This window comes from Ambystoma mexicanum, chromosome 6p (genome assembly GCF_040938575.1).
Source record: "Ambystoma mexicanum isolate Mex_15411 chromosome 6p, UKY_AmexF1_1, whole genome shotgun sequence".
NCBI lineage: Eukaryota > Metazoa > Chordata > Amphibia > Caudata > Ambystomatidae > Ambystoma > Ambystoma mexicanum.
Window position 1 is genome coordinate 458068994 of NC_090935.1, and position 22421 is coordinate 458091414.

General features: G+C 43.7%; 1 protein-coding gene across 2 annotated transcripts in view; it reads left to right on the plus strand.

Moving 5' to 3' along the window:
• The window catches only part of ITGA1 (integrin subunit alpha 1), a 1202180-nt gene that overhangs the window by 907298 nt on the left and 272461 nt on the right, over nucleotides 1–22421 (plus strand). For both annotated transcript variants that reach the window (XM_069627258.1, XM_069627257.1), the window contains exon 18: nucleotides 13570–13680. In XM_069627258.1, the coding sequence (XP_069483359.1) occupies nucleotides 13570–13680 (111 nt within the window). The remainder of the gene's footprint in view (nucleotides 1–13569; nucleotides 13681–22421) is intronic.

A 22421-nucleotide genomic window follows, 5' to 3' on the forward strand; every position in this document is an offset into this window, starting at 1 on the left:
CTATGGGGCAAAAATGGGAATGGGGAAGGGTAAATGGGGATTGGGGACTAACCGCCCCGCCAAGGTCGGAATGGGGCGGTGAGTCCGCCAACCCCCATGGCGGAGTTGGCAGCTCTGCGCCATGGACCATGGTGCAAATTGCACCATGGTACTCCGCCAGGGTCGTAATGAGGCCCGCTGTCTTCTGGCTAATGCTCGAATCAATCAAGAGTCTGAAAGTCTAGATTTTTGGCTAGGTCAATAAGACCAGAACCATCTGCACCACTGCCAAAATGTGCTGTAGCACGTTGAAGCGTCTAATGAGCTAGATGGAATTACCAATAATGATCTCGGACCCAAATAACCAGAAACACTAAAAGAATATGGCAAGAACTACTTTATTATCAAAATTAAAATAAAGTACTGTGATGTTAGTCATCTATGACATCATCCTATGTGGCAAGCTAAAACCTATTGAAGGGAGGGATTGGTTAGGGGAACATATGTACTTATTGTATATATAAGTGTTAATAACTTAATTGGTTGCCCTATATCTGGTGGACACTCCTCGAGCTACCTCTAAATACTTATAATACTGAATACAGCAGAAAAATGGCAGTCGGTTGGTCTTTGCAACATTGTAAAGCATTTTGCTCCATAGACTCTCTGATTGGGTGGCATGCTTTACCAACCTTGGACCGGGGCCTCATTAGCAGCACGTAAGCAAAACAAAACTAAGATGCCGCAAGCAAAGTCAGACTACTCAGCACTTTCCCAATTAGTCCATCGTCTCTCATCGGTAAGGCCCCAAGCCAAGGATTCTCCTTTGTAGTTGACCATGAAACCTACTCTGTGCTCTGGGGCTTTCAAGGGAGTGTAGCCACATGATTATCTTTGTTTGGGCTTAATGAATAGCCCTTGTTTTCAACTTCTGAATCACATGGGAGGACACCACAAATTATCTCGACCTTCTATTTACTACTATTTGATTCAATTGAACTTGGTGTCATTACCCTTCTTGGCCTCTAGAAACTTGCTCACTCCATCTCACATGGGTTTTTTGCATCTTTAATTGCCCAATACTTGGCTCTTGCAGATGTTTTCTCCTTTGCTTAATCTAGGAGAAATATGTCTTACATACATGGCTCATCCTTTTGACTCCCCTTGTGGCTTGCAATTATTCCTGGAAGTCGCATCCTTGATCCCAGGCCAATAGACTCCTCTTTATTCCTCATATGAAGCTTTTTTTCCAGTGTCTCCTGACTCTGCAGCCCTGATCTGTCTCTGAGGTAGCTTGAATGGTTTCAATATAAGTCTGGCATCCATCTTTCCATCATGGCTGCCTATCCATGTTATGTTTTCCTCTGCAGCAAGCTTCTATATGTCTCATCTACTTTGCATTGCTGTGTACATACATTTATTAATCAGCAGGTTACTTCATCTTCTTTGCATATACGATTTCTTCATATTTGATTACATCTTTCTCTTTTTACTTCAGTTAAATCCTTATTCTTTGAGTATTTGCATATCGTTTCAGTAAGTCTCAGCACCTTTCCTTTATGATGTCAATCAGCACTTGTCAGATTTAACTTATATCTCTATGATGTTCAATGGTGTGTGCAGACATCCTTCCACCCTCTCAGTGCGAGGGTACATTCTATATAGTTGTCTGAGTGCATACCATCTGTCATACACTCATGCCGGTATTGGGATGATACCTGGTTTCCCACATCAGACTCTTCTCCTACTGTTCCAGTATGACTTCGGTGAGGGAGCGGGAGCTAGGGATAACATGTCCACCTCCTCCTCTACACTTTGACTAACCAAGAAAATCAATGTGAGGGGCTCTGCCCACATGACTAATACAAAAGAATGTCAAGGCCTACTTCAGAAATGTATCCACGGTTGGATTTACCCTAAGATACCACCCCACCCTCAGGTGAGGGCTCTAGCCAATCAGACAAACAAACTGAAGGGTATGAGGACAAGCCTCACACTGCGTGTGCAGGGTAAGATACCCCCTCACACCTGGAAAATAACACACTAGGTAAAAAATATATACTGACAAGACAGAACAGTTCGACCACTCTATCAAAAAACATCCACTTTCTAATCCTTACAGCCTCAATTAATTTCACACCCACACTCCAAATCTACCCTTACCAAACCCCCTCAAATCTGTAAGGCTCACCTTGCATCCACTGTCACAGGTTTCCCCCCTTCTCACCTGTCTGTGTTGCCTGATGTACTCTTTAGGCGGAGTCTTCTTTTGTATGGTTCGGGACTTAAATAAGCCCGCTCGGCTGTCCTCGGCTTCCAGATTACGTTCAGCTTCGATGTCCAGGATCAAGGAAAACTCTGGGAATATTCAAGAAGGAGTAGGGGGGCACGCGGAAGCGACGCAGGGATTCCGGGAAGATTGGAAAAGAAGGAAGAAGTCGGGAGAAGGGAATCCAGGGGCCAGGGGATAGCAAGTAAAACACAAGAGAAGGTACGGAGAACACGTCCAATCACAGCTAGTAGCAGCGTTGAGACACGTGGGGCCGCGGGTGTGTGGTTTCTTTATAGAGGACGCTGCGTAGAACGTGAAGACTGGTGAGCAGCGTTCTGAGCTTTCCGCCATGTTGGTAGTATTATGGAGTGTAAGCCCCGACGTGTCAGGGACCAGGAGGACCAGAAGGGGCGAGTTCGATAGTTCATGACATCCACAGGGGCGCCTCTCGACTGGTCTGGGATGCTTCTAGGTACACTGTACATTCCCCAGGGTTCGTTCTGCCAGGAATCAGTTCTAGAAGACAGGAGGTGGATTTTAACGACTTCTCCTTCCCTCGAGAGACCCACCTCCCTGCGTTCCCCTTGCGGTTTCCCCTTGGGACGTCTCTCACCTTGATTTTCGGAATGTTGCGCTCTCCGTCCTGCCGTGCTGGGCAGGGGTGCGTCGTCGTTGGCTTGGTCTGCCAAGTTACTTCACTGGCGATAGCCTGGAGTCCAGACCGGTTGCGACTCCACCTTTCAGGTAAGTCTTTTTAGAGATTTTAGAATAGTGTCTGTATTGATGAATGCTCCAATAACCTTCTTCTCTTGTCTTGCAGGGGCTGATGGAGCGAGCCGAGCTGACGGCAGAGTTCGAGAAGGTAAGGATGGGCTAGATGCAGCGCTGAAAGCGTCCTTGCAAGTGGACTGACCTGTGCTGTTGTTCTTTACAGGTCGCAGAGGATTCCTGGAAGCGGCGATAGATTGGGACCAAACGCTGAGGATGACGTTCGGAATCGCGGAGGCCTTCGAGGACAACTGAGTAAGTAGCAACTGATTCTTGCCTCTATTTTCCTAGGGATGTAGCAGGAGGACGATGGAGAATTCCCCGAAGGTTCCGACTAGATGGAGGAGCTGGAGCTGAACAGGTAAGGATGGCGATGTTCTTTAAAGTATCTCGCCCGTGTAGGCCAGGATGCAGAGCAGGACCCAGTGAAAGTCACGCTGCAAGAGCAGAATAATGCAAAGCATGTGCCTCGGGTCGGGCGTGGTTTAAATACCTGGCAGGTATCCCAGGTACCTTTGGGGCGGACCCCGCCCTGATGCTAGTCTGCTTGTGGCAGTTCCCCGATGATCCTTGTGGGGGCAGCCATGTTCACCCATTGTCCATTGGAACCCATACTCGCCAAGTGAGCCTGATGCCAACGGCGCTTGGATTGCAACCAAGGCACCCGCAATGGGCTGAAGTGTGGCGAGGGCCATGGTGCCTGAGTCCCATGGTCTGGGGTTAAGGTTGTAAGGTTGGGACAAAATCAAAGAAACAACCCCTTTTTACGCCTATTGCCCCTTGCTTTACACCCCAAACATGCACTCACATAAACCTGAGGTGCTCGAATGTGGTGCTCTGTCAAGTGGTCCTGCACAGCTGGGCCACGGTACAACATCTCTGTGGGGGAGATGGACCTTTAACCAATATAGGATCCACAGACTTCTTTTTCACTGTTCACAGAAGAACGATCCCCGCCATGAGGTGCTGCAGCTGAAAGGTCCATACAGAAGAGTGCCAATGTCTTGGAAAGCCTAGGCTACTATCTGGCTCACCAAATTTGTAGGGGAGGACTCCTTAATCACCTCAACCCAAGCGAGCACACCCCTTGAAGAATGAATGCACACTTTGTACATAAAACAAGTTTATTGTGCAATTATCTGGGGGGCAGTTAAATGGTGTTGCAGGACCAAACTAAACCACGTCTGAACAAACCACATTCACTTGACATTTTTTATACATTTTTGCAACTGTTAAAATACTCCCAAATACGTTATTGCAATCGACACTCCCAAACATGATTGGACAAAAACGTCTTCAAAGAAATCCCATATTTTCCCAATTCCTACGTTTTCTTTGGCCAGTTTTATCTTAATTGACATCTTCAGATCATATTCATAACACACCTCTCCTTACTATTTGTCCGTAGTAGGTCATGACATCAGCACATGGTTAACATCAGTATTGAAACACAATTCATTATTAGTAATAAGTGGTCTACGCCGTTTAAACCCTAACTCCTAATTTTCACATGGTTTGCATTAATATTCCTAGGAATATGAGGAATGCTGGGTGAATGATTTCTCTTTGAGTTAGTGATGCTATCACATTTGTCAGGTCATTAATCTAAGTGGAAAATGCAAATGTAATTACCCTGCCGTGTTATTGGACATAGCACATCTGATAATATTATTGCAACTGCTGGTTTGTTATTAGTTTAGCCTTGGACATTGGCTCATCCCGTGTTTGACTTCTATCTAAAATAAATAATCACAACCCTTCTATCATACTCCCATTCATCAGGAGATTTACGTACTGCCATCAGTGATATTGATCAAACCATAAAACCCATAGGCAATTCCTGCAGCGCTGACTGCAAAGGTTGTGGATTTACTTATTAATGACTCCTCTGGCTACTAGAAATCTCATAGAATCAGTTACTTAACCGTCAAATTTCAACTTGCAGATCATCCCGAATACTGTGGGTTTGATTAATTTGTAAAATCCCACTATATTGAGATTCACGAATTCCCCATGTATTTGTATTAATATGCATGTATGTTTTTTTTTTAGTGGGTTTGAAATGTTATCTTTCTACTCTCGTGAAAGCTAATATGTATACATTTCAAGACAAACAGTAACGCTAAAGGAACATATTCCATTCATAATTAACTACACTTCGATACATAGGAAAATTGCAACAGCCCACTGTGTTTGCTGCCACTCCCAGTTATTAATACGGCGTGCGCAACATGAACCCCTCATAATCATTGGGACCTTTCCTGACCACTCCAACACAACCAGCTGGACAACCTTTAAAGACACTTACTATGGAAGACCTTACTTCCATTCTAGCATCTCTCAAGGCCAGATGATATGCGGATGTCATCCGCCCTGCCTCCATACTGGAGACACTTCCGACTGGAGCACTCCTCCATTACCTGACAATCATCAACAGCTCCCTAACTCAAGGCACCTTCACTTCAACCCTAAAGACAGGACTAATTCTACTGCTTCTCAAGAAACCAACACTGAACTCTGACGACCTCCACAACTACTGCCCATTCACCCATCTTAGCTTCCTAGGTAGGACCCTTGAGAAAGAAATAGCCGCACAACTCCTCCAACACATCGAAGCCAGCAACTTCCTTTAATACTAACAATCTAGCTTTAGACCCAGAAGCAGCACAGAAATGGATACCATCAAGGTGATTGACGATGCCCTTAAAATCATTGATGATGGCCATCCTTGCCTCCTGGTTCTCCTTGACCTCTCAGCAGCATTTGACACAGTAGACCTCCAGACACTAACCAACAATCTACATTGCTGCATGGGGATTATCAAGATTGTCCTGAGCTAGTTAAAATCATACTTTTATAATAGCCACCAGTTGTTACAATGGATTCCTCCAGATCACCATATCTACCTATCTCCTGTGGAGTCCTCCAAGGATCCATCCGCTCACCTGTAATCTTCAATCTTTACATGGAACTGCTTGGAACACTCCTTGCTCCATACACCATCCACATCCACCAAACTGCAGATGAAATGCAGCTATCCCTCAAAATATCCTCCATCGAAGATATCCAAAGGCTCAAGGCTTGTCTTTCAGTGATCCAGTCTTGGATGTCCAGTGCCTACTTGAAGCTCAACCCATCCATGACTGAATTCCTACTGCTGACCAAAAACACAGAACACACGGACATGCAGACCTGGCTATCTGGTATGCACCTTGGGGGCTTCACACGCCAGCAAGCCACTTGTGCCAAGTCCATTTGTTTCAACAACAAAAGGCACCTCTCCATCAAACAGCTCATAACAAGGAAGACACGGCTTGTTACAAACGTTCTCTCCTGCGAAAGATCAAACCCTTTGTCTCTGAAAACAACTTCAGGTCTGCTGTCCAAGCCTTGGTCCTCTCCCACCTGGATGGTGGCAATGCTCTTTTGAAAGGCCTTCCAGCAACTACCCTGGTTTCCCTAAAATGTGTCCTGCATGCTGCAGCACAACTCATATTTGACCACATCACCCTGACCCTCATCAAAATGCATTGCCTCCCGTTACATGCACATATCACCTTTACATCCTGCTGCATCATCTACAAGACTGTCACCCTGAAATCCCCAAGCTACCAGACTGAGAAACTCAGCATCTCCAGAGGTCTACAATCCACCAGAAATAAGGTCATGTGCAGACTTGTACTCTGCCCATGCAGGAAGGAAAACAACAGAAGACAGGCATTTTCTGTCTTGACGACAAGACTCTGGAACCTCCTCCCCATCAACATCTGACTCGCCCTCTTGCTTCGACAGTTCAGGAAGGAGCTCAAGACCCTCCTCTTCAAGGATTGGCTCCTCCCTAACACCTAGGTCCATATACTGTCCACTCCCAACCTAACTTGATACTGGGTAATCTGATACCAACTGTTTCCTATCCTGGTTACATGTAGAACCATTGCTGACTATTGTATTTCCTCCCCTATTTTTAAATCCCCACTCCCTTGTTCTCTGCTCCTTGACCTTATTCTTCCCCCTGTAGGGTAAAACCCAAGAATCAACAATAAAAGCAATCCAAATGAGTCAATAAAGTGCACTAGGGCAAGAAAAACAAAAATGTATTACATGCAACTGCGATCGGGAACAATTGAAAAAATCATTCAATGATACGCACAAAATGGTGGTGTTTTATAGTGAAGAGCAGAGGTTCATCATAAATAATGTTTCAGAATAATCAGACAATGTAGTCACTGAATGGTTGATCACAGCTCCTCTATGGGTGAACCTGTACAATTGCTAGCCATATAAGCTTATCCAATCCCTCATCACCATTCTGTGTATTCCCCCATAAAATATACTTGGCCTGAAGACGCCCAGAATACCAAAGAAAAAGACACTAGGGATAGTGTCTAATACTTTTCTTTAGCCGTACATATGTAGACCTATCCAGGGGATATAAGCTATGTGTCACTTACTAACCCGACCATTTGGCAAAAATATTGACTCGATAAGTCATTGATTTGTGTTGTTTTATGTATATGTGCCTTGCAGAAAGTGCACACGAGTAATCTTAAGTGTTTTTATGAGTTGTGATATATTGATTTATGAATAAACTTTGTTTTAAAAGTGCAAAAACTGGTATGGCATGGTAAATGTGTTTTAACTAATTGAGCAAATAACACCAATGTGAAAGTCTGTCTGTTAAACAGCGGATGCAGACAGAGGTAATCAGTCTCATCATTCATTGTTCTACTTACCTTCCCAGTTAGAATCTGATCCCCCTGAAATAAAAAATTGCGAACCACCCATATAATACCACCCTACTACTGATGTGCCATGCTCATAGCCTGAGCCTATTAACTGCTTACTTTATTTAATTAATGCATACTCTATCACCTATCGTGTTTCGTGCTTCTTGGGCCTACTTGCTTGCACCTATCTCTATGTGTGCGTCTAAAAGACATGCGTTAACCATGTCTGTGTGGGATGTATTTACCCATGCATCCGAGCCCTACCTCAAAACTGTGCAGTACTGACATGGAAAACATCATGATGGCCAGAGCTTCCCAGAAAATGCACAGGGAAATGCATGAAGAATAGGCTGCCACTCATTTTTGCCGATGTTATGGGCACAGAAGGACACTGCCTAAAACCACCATTGGACTACCCACACAGTAGTCTGAAACCATTGGGAGTGGCAATGCTGATTGCCAAAAGCAAACCCATAACTGTTGGGAATTCATTTTCTTAAATCCCAAAAAGGGGTGCAGTACCAGTACTCACCACTATCCAAAAGCCGGCGTTTTAAAACCACCAGATTTTGTAGAAAACTGAATAAATGAACCCAAAGCAAGCCAAAGAAAGACTTACTGAGAGGTGGATCCAATGTAAAGTTATATTCTGAAGTGACTTGAAGGTTTATAACAAGACTGGCTGAGCTGTGGATTTCAGCAGTTTAAGTAAATTTGGACTGAAAGACACTACAAGTCTAAATGTTTAAAAGAAATGAGTGACCTACTTTGAGTGTCACATAGGTTGCAATTGTTTAAATGTCATAGTTTTAAACTTAGAATCAGCATCCTAGCTGCATATGTAAAAAAATGTCTTGACTTAAACTGGGGAACAGAAATGACATGTAGCTAAAAACTGGCTTAAAGAGATTCCAATTTTGCCTGGCAACTACCCCCCATCAGGAGTGAAACTTGAGTCACAGCTGTGTTCCCAGGCCTATCTGCCTTTTGCTGGCCACACTAAGGATATGCCATCTCTCTGATAATTGAATTAAGGGGAGCCCCCACAGAATACAGGAGCTCTGAACAAAGCCCTGTCCTGACCCAGGCAGATGGTTTATTGCAGATGTTGTAAATGTAGCTTCCTCCTGGAAGGACAAAGGAGGGGCACTGCCTGTGAGAGCAAGCTGGCTTGGCAGAACTGGAAAAACCAGAAATTCAACCTTGTGCTGGAAGGAAACCACACCCCTTTGGGGCCAGAACATAACTCTAAAAAGATGAATAACTCATAGTACGGACTTGTGAAAATTATTTAAATGACACCATAATTCTTGTGATTTTTCTGCCCACATTTTAAGAGGTTTTTAGAACCGGTGGCATGTTCAGGGGGGTTTTAGCGGAAAAGAGGATATTACTCAAAATGTGCGCATGTGAAAAATCTGACACTTCATCAACTAATGTCCATACTCCTTGCGCACATGTGTGTAAATTTGGGGTAATGTCCGGTATTGCAAACCAGTTAAAAAGTGCAAAATATTGCCATTTCTGAATGCAAGCCCCCAGGAAGAGCAGAGTTTGGACAGGGTATACCTCCTGTAATGCATGATGGGTGCATATGATTTTAAAACAATATTTTCCCTTTGCAAATATGTATTTGGTTCAAATCTAGATTTGTGTGCAAGTTGACAGGAGTGTCCTTTCTGCAGGCTGTAAAATGACATCACTCTGATACAATTTAGCTCCCCCAATCAGGGGAGAAATGAAAGCTTGGCCAATGATAAGTGGAGAGGGGCTGGCTAGTGATGCTGATCACACACACCCATTTTCAAAACACATAAAAGCAGAGAGACAGGACAGATAGGGACCTTCAAATCCATTTGCTGCGGGACGCTCTGCTGGAAAATCCATACTTTACCTCCATCAACCTTCAGAGACCCAGACCAGACCAGCAGAGTAGAGCTGACCTGTTAGCAAAACCAGAGAGAGCTGACCCAGATCACTGTGAAGTGCAGAGACCAGAGTCCAGTCTAAAACCTGACCAGATCCGTGGCGAGGCCCATTTAACTCAAGGATATAGTGTGAGTACCTAGAAAACTGTGCAGAACCAATCTCTTAGTTAAAATAATATAATCCAAGCTATTTTAATCTAAGTAGAACTGCCTCCTAACTGTCACCTGTCATTTGTAAAGCTGTCACCTGTGATTTGCTAGTTGCAAGCTGCACTTGTCTTTGTGAACTTTAAAATTTCAATCTGAAAAACGACCTTTATTTAATCGCTCATATCTCCGTGACCGTTTGTGCTAGAGACTTGCAGTAACTTTCATCTGGCTTTCCTAGGACCCCAAAACGATAGTGATAGTCCTTGTAGTTCCCCTGTAATCGCACCAGACGCATTCGCGAATTTTGCCGCGATTTGCAAATTTCTCCACGTGTGAAAACAGAAGCTTCTTGCTTTCATTTGCCAAAAATTCGTTTAACCTACCAATTACTCCTAGATCACTGCAAGTGTGAGCCTGGACTAATATTAACTTGATTTCACTCACCCTGAACCTCCTAGAGGGAATTAAAAGCATTTTAGCATATTTTTCACTTTATTGCCAGCACATATAAAAGCATTTTGGGCCTGTGTTTTCAACTTCTGTAGTCTAAGTTGCTGGGTGAACTGAATTACGTTTGAATTGCATCTCTGAGAATTGTGTGCCTTCCTTTCCTTTCCTTGCATTGCATAAAAGGGGGGGTGAATTGTACAAGAAAGTGATTACATTGTCTTTGCTGAAATTCTATCAAGTTATTTTCTTTACTGCATTTCATTCCACATTGCATCCATTTGAAACCATAAAAGTATTGTTGCTATCTTATCCATTTCATGTCAACTCCTTAGTGATTATCAAGAAGGGTGCTAGTGCCAGATTCTCCGTTGTTAATCTTTATCATATCGGATTAAGTGTGATATTCAATTATTAATTTATTCTAAAGTGTGATATATATACCTATTGTTTAAACTATCAATTAAACCTTTTAACTTGCAAAATAGAACTACTTCTTGGCTCAGTGGGGTCAGGAGGATTCCAAGAGAGGGGTGTTATATAGGGGTAGTCATCCAGAACGCATGAACTGGACATAAAGATATATCAATAAGGGTTTTCATTCAGTATTATAGACTAGGCGTTGACTTAGCTGTAGTGTTGAATTGAATCCTCTTACATCTGCCACCTTTCTGCTCATCTAAATCATCAGCGCATGTGTGTATGTTGTTCTATATTGTATCTCTCAGTGAAGGGATATGGTGGGAATGTCAGGGTAATCTGCTTGTGGCCTGGACCTTTGGCCTTTGATGTGTGCTCTGACTTGTGCTTCATGGGTTTTCACTGGGTTTTCTCAGTTTATATTTCCTCTGACATGTGGGATGTAGCACGTTCATCCCCAGGCCCCTTTGATTGTAAAGTGTTACTTTTAACACTTTACAATCAAAGTGTTACAAGTGTTACAGACCTAGCTTGTGGCCTGGACCTTTGGCCTTTGATGTGTGCTCTGACTTGTGCTTCATGGGTTTTCTCAGTTTATATTTCCTCTGACATGTGGGATGTAGCACGTTCATCCCCAGGCCCCTTTGATTGTAAAGTGTTACTTTTAACACTTTACAATCAAAGTGTTACAAGTGTTACAGACCTAGCTTCCCAAAGCTAGGTCTTTGCTCAATAAAAACCCTAATAATAATAATAATAATAATAATAATAATAATAATAATAATAATAATAATAATAGTAATAATAATAACACGAATAAATCCTTTGAGCCGAATTTAACAATGTGTGCCAGGCCCTTGTCTTGTCCAGAGCTTATTGTGGCAATGCAGTGATTGCTGGCCTGCTTTAATGTTGAAAAGTCGCAGGAAGATAGTGTTTCATGCTGCAGCTTGTTTAATATCTGGCACAGGTATGTGTGAGTACATCTTATCCTTCCCAAACGAAAGCATAAGCTTTATCTGAAAGGAAACCTTTTTCAAAAACATTTATAGTCAACCCACTGTGGTTTACAGTCTCATTTCTTCAGAATATTGGAGATCACAGCATTAGTCATGGATGAAATCTGTGAAAAATAAAATGTAAATATTCACACGTACCCAAGGGGACACACGGTTATTTGCTGGTCACCTGGGGCTTGCAGTGGGATTGTGGGGCCTAGCTACATTAACCAATTGAAATATTAAAGGGACTGTTTGTAGCGTGACAGTGGGACTCCATTCGAGAAATAGTAATTTCACTCTTTGTGAGCAGTCCTTACAGTTGTAATGATACATTTACTATGTATCGTGCAAGGCACACATGCGTTCAAAAATCAGATTCATGCCACAGCTGTAATAATAGTTTCCATTTTCTGTCTGATACTGGTATTGGAACATGTTTAGGGCCAAATAGTTCACGGCACCTGATGTCACACACGAACTTCAAGGCTGAACGTATGTCAATGAAGAGCAACACACGTTTTGTGATTCTGCAAATCTGCAACCCCTAATTTGGCATTTATATGAGCACATTCACACTGGACTACATAGAAACTGCTAGGTGTTCAACGATAACATGCACTCTCCAGCTTGAGGCCTGATTATTCAGCAAATTCAAAAAAGTGTTTTGCTAATTTGATCTGTAATCGTCAGAGGCAACTTCTGGCCGTTTTGCAGACGTATGTTATTTAATATTAGTACCCCAGCGAGAGACAATCAGAATGCAACAAGCGTTCTGATTGGCTCTCGCCAGGTCCCTACCCGGCCGGGAATCCCTCCGTCGGGATTCCACGGCCTTTGTCCCCGGCGGGGGCGTGGCAGCCCCTCAGCCAATGAGGAGGCTCGAAACAGGGCCATCCCCGCTCCGAGCCTCCCCACGGCTGAGAGGCTGCCTTCGCCCCCCAGCCGGGGACTCGGGTAAGTCTTTTATTTTATTTTTTTTATTTTTACCTCCCCTCCCTCCCACCCGCCCCACCAACTTACCTTCTTGATCCTGCGTCCCCGGCGGGGGACGAGGAAAGCCTCAAGCCGTGTGGAGACTCGGAGCGGGGCCATCCCGCTCTGCGCCTCCACACGGCTGGGGGCTTCCCTCGTCCCCCGCCGGGGACACAGGTACTTTTTTTTTTCCCTCCCCCCGTCCCATTCCCGCCCTCCCAACCCCACTTACCTTTTTTTCATCCTTTTTCGGGAGCGGACAGCGCGTCCGCTCCCGATGGCCGCCATGGAAAGGGAAAACGGACTCCGTTTTCCCTTTCCATGGCGGCAGCCATTTTCTTGGTCGTTTTTTTTTCTGTCCCAAAACGCTGCAGCGTTGAAACGCCGCAGCGTTTCGGGACAGAAAAAAATTGCTTTTAGTACCCCGGTCACGCAAATTTTGCGGGCCGGGATACTAATAGCAATAGAACCCTCACGGCGGGGGCATTATCGACTCTGGTAATGCCCCGGGGACTTCGGTAAGGCCTTCGCTTCGTTCGGGTCCTTATATATGGGCCCCGGGGCATTACCTGAGTCGGTAATGCCCCCGCCTCTTGGGTTCTATTGCTTAAATGGTTATCTAATTGTCAAACTACGTTTATATTTTGATAGCAGGAATTTGAGTTATAGTTTAGTATGCTGCTGCCATGTTTTATGCTGCTGTGTTCTTAACTGTATTTTAATTTCTGTTAACAATTCTACTCAGGCCTTCTCTTGATGCACATAAGTAAAAAGTGATTTTATGAAGTTACAATTATGGCATTTGGCAATGACGATACTTTTTAAAAGTAAAAGCATCCATGCACAAAACAGATCCAATCCTTAGCGATAAAACATTTCAATTATTTGTATTTGTTTTCTTCTAGGACAAGCCGGATTTTCGGGATTCTGTCAAGGTTTCACTGGAATTTAATTTTTCTGATCCAGATAAAGGGCCTGTTCTTGACAGTGATATACCGAACTCCATTCACGAATATGTAAGCTGCCACATATTGCTTTTCTTTTATTTTTTTTTTTAAATTGAAAGGTTTAGATGTATTTTTTGAAAATAAACTGCAATTCTACTAGAAGAATTATTGAAATATATGCTGGTCTTACTAAATATGCATCAAGACAAACAAACTTCCTCAACATTCTGATAACATAGTGTTTGTTCAGCTGGCAGAACCTATAAAGATATGAGTTCTTATTGCAGAAGGCAGTAGCATACTCATCAAATCAGTCAGATATGCTACAAAAACTTCACTGACTACTAGCTTTCTTCTAATAACGTTGTACCCTGCACTTCACGCAGCCCAGGACAACATGTATGTGAAGCTCTTGGCACATCAATTGCTCGAGATGTTCATGTTATTGTCATTATCTACTCCCATGTGCTGCACTTTCCCTGCCCCCTTCCCACGCACCTGCGCAATCTGAATGACACCTGGCTTAGTAGGATCGTTGTCTGTCCTCCTTCTGTCCCCCTCCCTTGCCTCACCGCGGCTTGAAACACTTGTGTATAGGTGCGTTATAAATGCCATACGATATTAGTGGCATACATTTTCCGTTACCACAACTCAGTCTGGTGGATTTACTTAAAGGGTAACAAATGGGATAATAGCAAAGTGAATCCCTAGTTCGGGAATTCATAGAAATCCATGGGGGATTTGGAGGAATTATTGTAGGTGGCAATTCTGCTTCTGATAATTCCTCCTGCTTTTATTTATTTATTTTGGCATTTATATAGCGCATAAAACCCAAAGGCATCTAGGCGCTTTTTCTTAGGAAATTGGTTGCATTTGTAAGTTACAATTAAAGTTACAGTCACAAATGGCAACAGTGAAACAGATTGCAATCTTATCTTACAATATTTACACAATTTCTGAGCTTTTGATGCTATACTGCAAGTGATTCCTCCACTTTAGATCTAAGGTTTTGCAGTGCAGATTAGTGGTGGCAGAGCAGAAGCAATACTAGCACATTACTGCCCCTTTTTACCACACGACCAAACTCATAATGAGGCCAATTGTTTCTATTTTTATCTTTGAGGTTTTGGCCTATGCATGTTGTGATGAATTCACCTCTGCCCTGCAGGAGTACAAGGATGAGTTACAAGGATGTGTAGAAGAGTGGTGTGAAAATTAAACAGTGCAAAATAAAGGAATGTCCAATCATGTTTCTATACAAAATATATATAATTTATTTAAACGCACCAAGTACAATAATAATAAATACAAAACACTACTAAAAACCTAGCCCTGAATAAAGAAGAAAGACTCTGCAAGATAACAATATGCAGCTCTCTGGGTAATGAGACACAGGGAGAAAATGCAATAAAAATCACAATGTTTAAAAAGGATATGTACTTGAATGCAAAAAGAGCTTAATGTGACTTAGGCAGTATCTAGGGCCCAGAAAAGACAGAGAGGCAGGTATGATTCAAAAATAATCATTCAAAAATGATGTAGCAGTATCTTGGGAGATCGATGTGGCAAACCAGGCTTCTTGGTACTGTTTGGCAGTTCAATGTAGGTCAATATGTGGCAGTTGCAGTGGTCCAGGGGCAAGCAGATGCTAAAGTGGAATCGAACTGAAGAAGGCAGTGGTTCGAAACGTTAATCAAGCGATGCAGATCGTGGAGGTCACCAGGTTCAGAGGTAAAGGTTCGACGGCAGATGGGCTGAAGACCGGATGTGCAGGTGAGTCGGTTTGGTGCAGTGGCTGTAAGGGCACAGTACGTGGAGAACACAAGGTCCGCTTCGATTGTCGACTCATTTAGCGATGAAGAATCTGGAGGTCGAACATTGGTTCAAGCAGTGCGGGTGCAGTGTTACTTCGTTGTTCAAGCCAAGGAAACGACAGTGCTTTCGTATGGCACGGTGCAGTGGATAAAGGGTTTGAATGGATAGGACAGTGGTTTGAAGATCAGTGACTGCCAAAGGCAACAGCTAGTAAATCCTGTATGTTCTAATGGTGTGGAATGAGCTTGAATCCTGGTTCGACAATGAAACTACAGGAATCCTGGCTGTCTTCACTTACATGTCCTCAAATTCCACTCAAGGGCCTCAGGGACAAGATGAGTCATGCTATAATGGCTCACAAACACAGCAGACACTGGCAAATAACATCAGTGCACCTTCAGCATGTGGAGGTAGTGGACAGCAGTATGACTGGCAGAGATGCAGGTTTTGTTCCAGTAGCACTACAACCCTAATGGTCCCTGGGAATGGTTAGGGGACAGAGCTCGCCTCGTCCTTGGAACACCTGTCCTCATAACAGGAGGACTTTGGAAAGGACTGCTCTCTCAACAGGGACCATTGAAATCTTTTTGGAAATTTAAAGTTCAGTGACAATTAAAAGAAGTAGTAGGAGAACCTTTCTTTTTAAGGCTAAAGTCTATAAGCGATTGGTCAAATGCAAGCCTTGAGGGTGGTCATTGCCTTCTGACATCACACCCAAAGTGCTGTTGGCTACGGGAAATGGAGAGGGCGGCAGGAAGGAAATATAAAGACAGAGAGAAACAAGATGATGGAGCCCTGCTCCGGCTTTTCTGAGCTCCCATTGCCTACACTAACCCCACCCCCTTCTCAATAGAATCCAAGGCCCTTATGGAGCGCAGCAAGCTGGTATGAGGCTATACCTTTGGTGAATGGGTGTTCCCCTTGAATCATGTTCCCAAGACAGCTTCTTGTGGAATGGCTGTCTCTCTGGGCGGCAGGGGAGTGATGGATGCCTTCACAAAGGAACACATAGAGGCAATCCCCAAGGATACAGTCTTGCTGGCAGCAGCAAGGACAGCCTGGCTGGGGAAAGACATATAATCATTCCCCTGCAAACTGGGCTCATAGGGCTGACATACGTCTGATATTAAAATGATGTGGCTTGGATAAGTATGAGAGAAGCTGCACACTATACTCCAACACGCCATGGCTTGTTTTTACAGTTTAACAAGTAACCAGGATAAAAAAAAGCTCATAGTTATATAGTTTTTGGAATAGGGGTGCATATCTTAAATGCCACCCATGTGCTGTAGTGACTTTGGCTTTCGCTGCAGTTGTCAACAGGGCACATGTGACCTCTGATCCTGCTCTGGGCCACTGAAGAGCTGGCGCTGCAGATCGAGCAGGGAAAAGGTGTACACCGAGCTTTTGGCATGGAGTTTATGAAATGGCAATCTGATTAGCAATTTACCATTTCGGAGATGGAATTGCCTACATCAATGCATTATATACGTTGCCTGACTGCTTTTTAGTTTTTATTGGAAGTTGATTAAAGCCACTTTTGTCAAAATGTTACTCTAGTTTAGGGTGCTGTTTCTGTCCTATTGTTTCCTATATAGCTTTGCCTGAGCCGAATATTGCAATATTAGGTAAAAAGGGGAAGCCGTTTGCTATGATATGTATTACCTCTTACAGTGAAGACATCCATAACCATCCTTCTGGCCAAGGGAGTTTTTAATGAAATGCCCATCGTGCTGCTTTCAGTACACCCCCCTCCATCTCCCCCATCTGACTCAAACACATTAATTGCGTGTAAGCCTCACGGTTGCACATTTTCAGTGTTTCTGTTGAAATAAAGGCAAGGAAAATGCAGTGCCGAGCCCTTAAAAGGCTTTCTCTGTTCACACCTATCAAATTCGACTCCATTTAATTGCATAACGTGTCATTGGTAAACAAATCAAACACTAGCTCTGTGCTGAGGTGCAGTTGCTGGCTGTTACATTTCGGAGCTCAGTGCTCAGCCACACGTAGCCTCCACCATCAACTAAAGATCTGAAGCTAACGCCGGATACTCGCAAATTACAGAATCAGGTTTCACGTGGAGTTTACCATGAGCAAAAGAATGTAACACACAGACATTATATCCATCATAAACTGTGCCGCAAAGAATCACATATGGATGCATTGATAAACACTGGGCATTAGATAATCCTACAGCCACTGGCATATTGCATATTATATGTAAAAGCCCCAATCACAGCTCTAACATTGCACTTTCCATTGCTTTTAGTTTAGTTTTTAAAATAGTGTATTCCTTCCTGTACATGCCATTGAGTATACACACATCTTTTTCATTAGCTGTGTCCAAAAACATACATGCATCTGTATCAGTTTAAGACCACGCGTGCTGTGTTCTATTATGCCCATGCTGACTGTATCTCATCTCTCCCTTGTTTGATCTTCACTCCCATTGTAATCTCACCAGGTTCTCACAGTCTCTTGTCCCAGTGCACTCTGTCTCCCTGGGTTCTCTTCCTGACCCCTGTATTTTCCCCTCTCTACCCTTGTGCTCTCTTCAGCCGTGTACTTTCCGCTTCCGCTCTTTCTCTCTCCCTCGCTCTCTCCCTCCTTCCCTCTCATTCTCTCTTTCTCTCCCTCTCTATGCTCCTCCTCCTGTCCACTCCCAATCTGTGGATTCTCTCTATCTCACCCCTTCTTCACGCCATGTGCTCTCTCTCTCACTGTGCTGTCTTCTACCTCTGCTCTTTCTTCCCACCATGAGTGCTCCCTTTTGACCTGATTCCCTAATGTGCTCTCTATTCATCCATCTCTGTGTTCTTCATTAAGTAGTCACTCACCTTCAAACGTTTTCATTCATCCACCCTCAGTATCAATCATTCACTATCGCCAATGTGCCATTCAATCCTTCTTCCATCATCCATTCATTCATCCTTGTGCCCATGGATGCACTTATCTGCCCAGCATAATCACACTATTATATGAAACATTCCCTTATTCACCCATCTTGACATGTTTAATTCCGCACTCCTACCCATTCATCCATCTTCACACCCATTAATTTCACATCCTTTCTTGCTCAGATGCATCCATTTCTCCCCACAAGCACATTCATTTATCACTCTCAACTTAAATCCTAAATGCTTCGACGGTTGGCCTTAGGGCCACCCATGATACCTTAATGCATGTTAATTATGTCCTTTTCCTAACCATATATGCAATGCACTGTATAATGAATTGTCGGCTGTTTTTTCAGACATCATTATTTTAATCCAATTTTGTTACCAATGTATTATTAATGCATCAGTGTAAAATGCTTTTAAATGTAACCAGAGGCACTTAAAAATGTATCAATCCTGCTCCCGATTCTGCTTCTCCCTGTGTGTCTGGTCCTCAACATCTGACTTAGTTTGTGAACACCAAAAACCTTATTATGGTACAAAAGCCAGTTCTGTCAATGCTTGTTTAGAAAGGGGACATCCTTACAGTCACATTGAGGTGGTGGAAGTCCTAATTCACACAGATAAAAGAAGGTGCAATTGTATTTTTCTTAGCAGAATTCTGCACTCAGCCCAATCTGCTATGTTTAAGGTAGAAGGTTGTTTGGAAAATGCAAATATGTGGGCTACGTATATGAGAGATGGTTTCCTGAAACCCCACCCACCTTCCTTATGTTCAATGTTTAACCTTTCTCATTTCCATACCCTTTGCTGGTGCTGAAGAGAAACTTTGAGGGGTCATCTTTCTCCTCAATCCCCCTTCATGTGTAGGTCTGCGAGAGATGTACTGCTGTGAAATTACCATAGACCCAACTTCTCATGTCATGAGATAACGTCCTGTATGTTGTGCAGAGAGGCACAATCAATATGTTCATCTTCAATTCCTCATAACTTCAACAGGCGTGGCGGGCAACCCGAGTCAAATGGAGCTTTCCTTTAAGTAGCCCATCCTTGACCATATGTTGATACGAATTTTGAAGGTCATTCTGCCTCTCCTTTGGATACGTAGAATACCGATCTAATGAAGAAGCAAACAAATGCTGAAAAGGGGGAAAAAGCAAAAGAAAGATATAATGGGAAAGAGAAGTTCACCAGCGAGGGAAACTGATTGAGTTACCCCCGTCATGGCATCCTCTCAGGTACTGTGAATGTCTTTAAAGGGGGTGCTGGGACAAGAAGAGAAGTTGAGGCTAGCTAGATTTATGGGAGTAGTATGCCAATCTATAGCAGGATGTTGATAGCCACTTCTTGCTCTGGGTGACGGCTGGAAATGGATTTTGAGTGGAAACTGCTGAGAAGAGTATCATAGGTGTTCTGGTCATGTGTGGACCAAAACAGAAGGAAGGGCAAAGCACAGTCAGAGTGATATATGAATCAGGCAATCAGAAGCATTCAACTACAATACAAAGGGTCAGCATGCGACAATTCAAGATCAGGCATGTATGGATAATGTGTGCACATTGGGAAGCAGTAGAGCACCAAGATTATGTGATGGCCCCTAAATTGATGTTCAGAGTGGTGTCCAGATTCCATGGGGCATAATTGTTCTTGGCAATCAAAGGATATCAATCATCTTCAAGAACAAAGGGAGGCACTGAGTGACATTTAAAAAAAAAATATGGAATAATTAAACTGTAGACATTGTTGTGACTTCCCCGTGAATAAACTACGGTTATTTGTAGGTTCTTAGCACTCAGATTACTAACAATATCCTCGTTCTAGAACACTAAACTAGGGAGGATTGAAATTCTTTTCTTGGGTGTTGCCAGTCACAGGTTCAGGGATTGGTGGCTGTTTCCCAGAGTTGTTGGACTTCCTGGATTCCCTGGATTCATCAATGGTTAGTCAGCTACTATCACATTGGCCTTCTTCATTAGGAAAGACATGTCCTATTAATCTAATTTACAGAAGTGGCTTAATTGTTCAAGTACCTGTGGAGGTGTCTGTATATTAGAGACAATTCAGACTTTTGAGTCCTTCTAGAATGTATGCATACAGTAGATGAAATGATCAGGAAAATGTGTAGAACTGACTTATATCATACTCAAACCATAAATAAGAGCCATTGGGCCTCATTACGAGTTTTTAAGTAGCCATGCCATTTTTACTGGCATGGCTACCCCCAAACTCGGGTCTGGGTCCGTGTCCCGCAAAATGGGAGCAACCGGGCTATTCTGACCTTTGCCCGGTAATTCCCATTCGCGCGACACAGACCCAGTACGTCCCCATTCCCATTTGAGCCCCCATAGGGCTCAATGGGAATGAGGAGGATGGTAACAATGGTCCCGTTCATAACGGGACCGTTGCTACCATCCTGTTCTGCTAGTGGGTGCCACTCTGCACCTCTGGTCTGACCAGGCGTGCAGAGCGTCCCCGTGAGCAGAACTCGTAATGTGGCGATAGAGTGATAACGGCACCGGCAGCACTATCAGCACCGTTATCACTCTACCACCAGGGTCGTAATGAGGCCCATTGTCAAAAAATGCTTTCTCCAACTCTGTTTCCCACACCAAATCTTACCTTATCTAGCTTTCACCCACAGAACCATGTTAGTAATATCTCTAGTGATAACAAGCCTAGACTATGCAAGCAGCATTTGCCTCAGACTCCTGGACTACCTTAGGAGAAAACTACACATTTTCCACAATGCAGCAGCCATAACACCTACAACAAATCTCCCCAGCTCAATGCATCATTCATTGGCTTCCAATCAAGAAAAAGATATATTGCAAAACCCTCTGCATGCATCGCCCACTGCTCCTATCATGGAAGAGTACCACTATTGCTCAGATGTATACGCTAGCACTAAACTCATTCCAGGACACTATGATCCAGTAAAGTAACACTGGTCCAAGGTCTTCTCTACAAGATGAAATAACAGAGAGGGTCCTCTTTCTCTATACTAGCCACGAGAGTCTGAAATGCCCATACACAACACCTCTGCAATGCAGGGAACCACCACATGTTTAGGAAATGATTAAAGACATGGATGTTCGAGTAAGAGAATTGGGGAAACAAAATAAATAAGAACTACTCACGCCCCCTGTCTCGCACCTACACCATGAATTAGAAGTGAGTGAGGTCAAAACATGGCAGTCTAACCAACAGAAATATAAAATGATAAAAACAATGATAATGAAACGCTCAACCTGCACTATGTGTCATAAGTGGAAGAGGCCATATGCACAGAACCTGATTGTTTACATCCTGCTACATAAACCACCAAAAATGTGCACCCTCAATACACTGTCCAGACTATGTCTCATGCTCCCACACCACTCTTGAAGCATACATCCATCCCCAAATGGAAGAATGAAACAGCTGGATAGAAATCCTACCGTTCTACATCCCTTTCCCTTTCACCCCATCTAAATTCTAACCTTCAAAGTCTTTGCCCTTACAACTTCAAACATTCCCTGTGAAAGGATCAATAAGGTCTTATTCACTAAAATATACCCTAACCTACTCGCTCACTATGAACAACCAAAGTAAAACAAAAAACACACACAATTATTCACAACCAAAAGGGTACCCATATGGTTAATCCTATCCAATCTACACAATCGACACTCATCTATCAATAACACTGGGCCTCATTAGGACCCTGGCGGTAGGGGGTTAACGGCGCTGGTAGAGCTGCCAGCGCCGTTAACCCCCTACCGCCTCCTTACGAGGTCTGCTCGCGGGACCCACTCTGGACGCCTGGTTTTACCAGGCGTCCTTAGCAGGTCCCGCAAGCGGACCAGCATGCTAACAACGGGCCCGCCATTAACAGGCCCGTTGTTAGCATGCTCCCCATTCCCATTGAGCCCTATGGGGGCTCGAATAGGAATGGGGATGTACCGGGTCCGGGTTCCCTGAATGGGGAAATACTGGGCCCTCCTAGGTCAGAATGGCCTGGTATTTCCCCATTCAGAGAACCCGGACCCGGTACCCAGAATGGAGGCAGCCATGCCGGTAAGTACGGCATGGCTTCCTCCATTCTCCTAATGAGGGCCA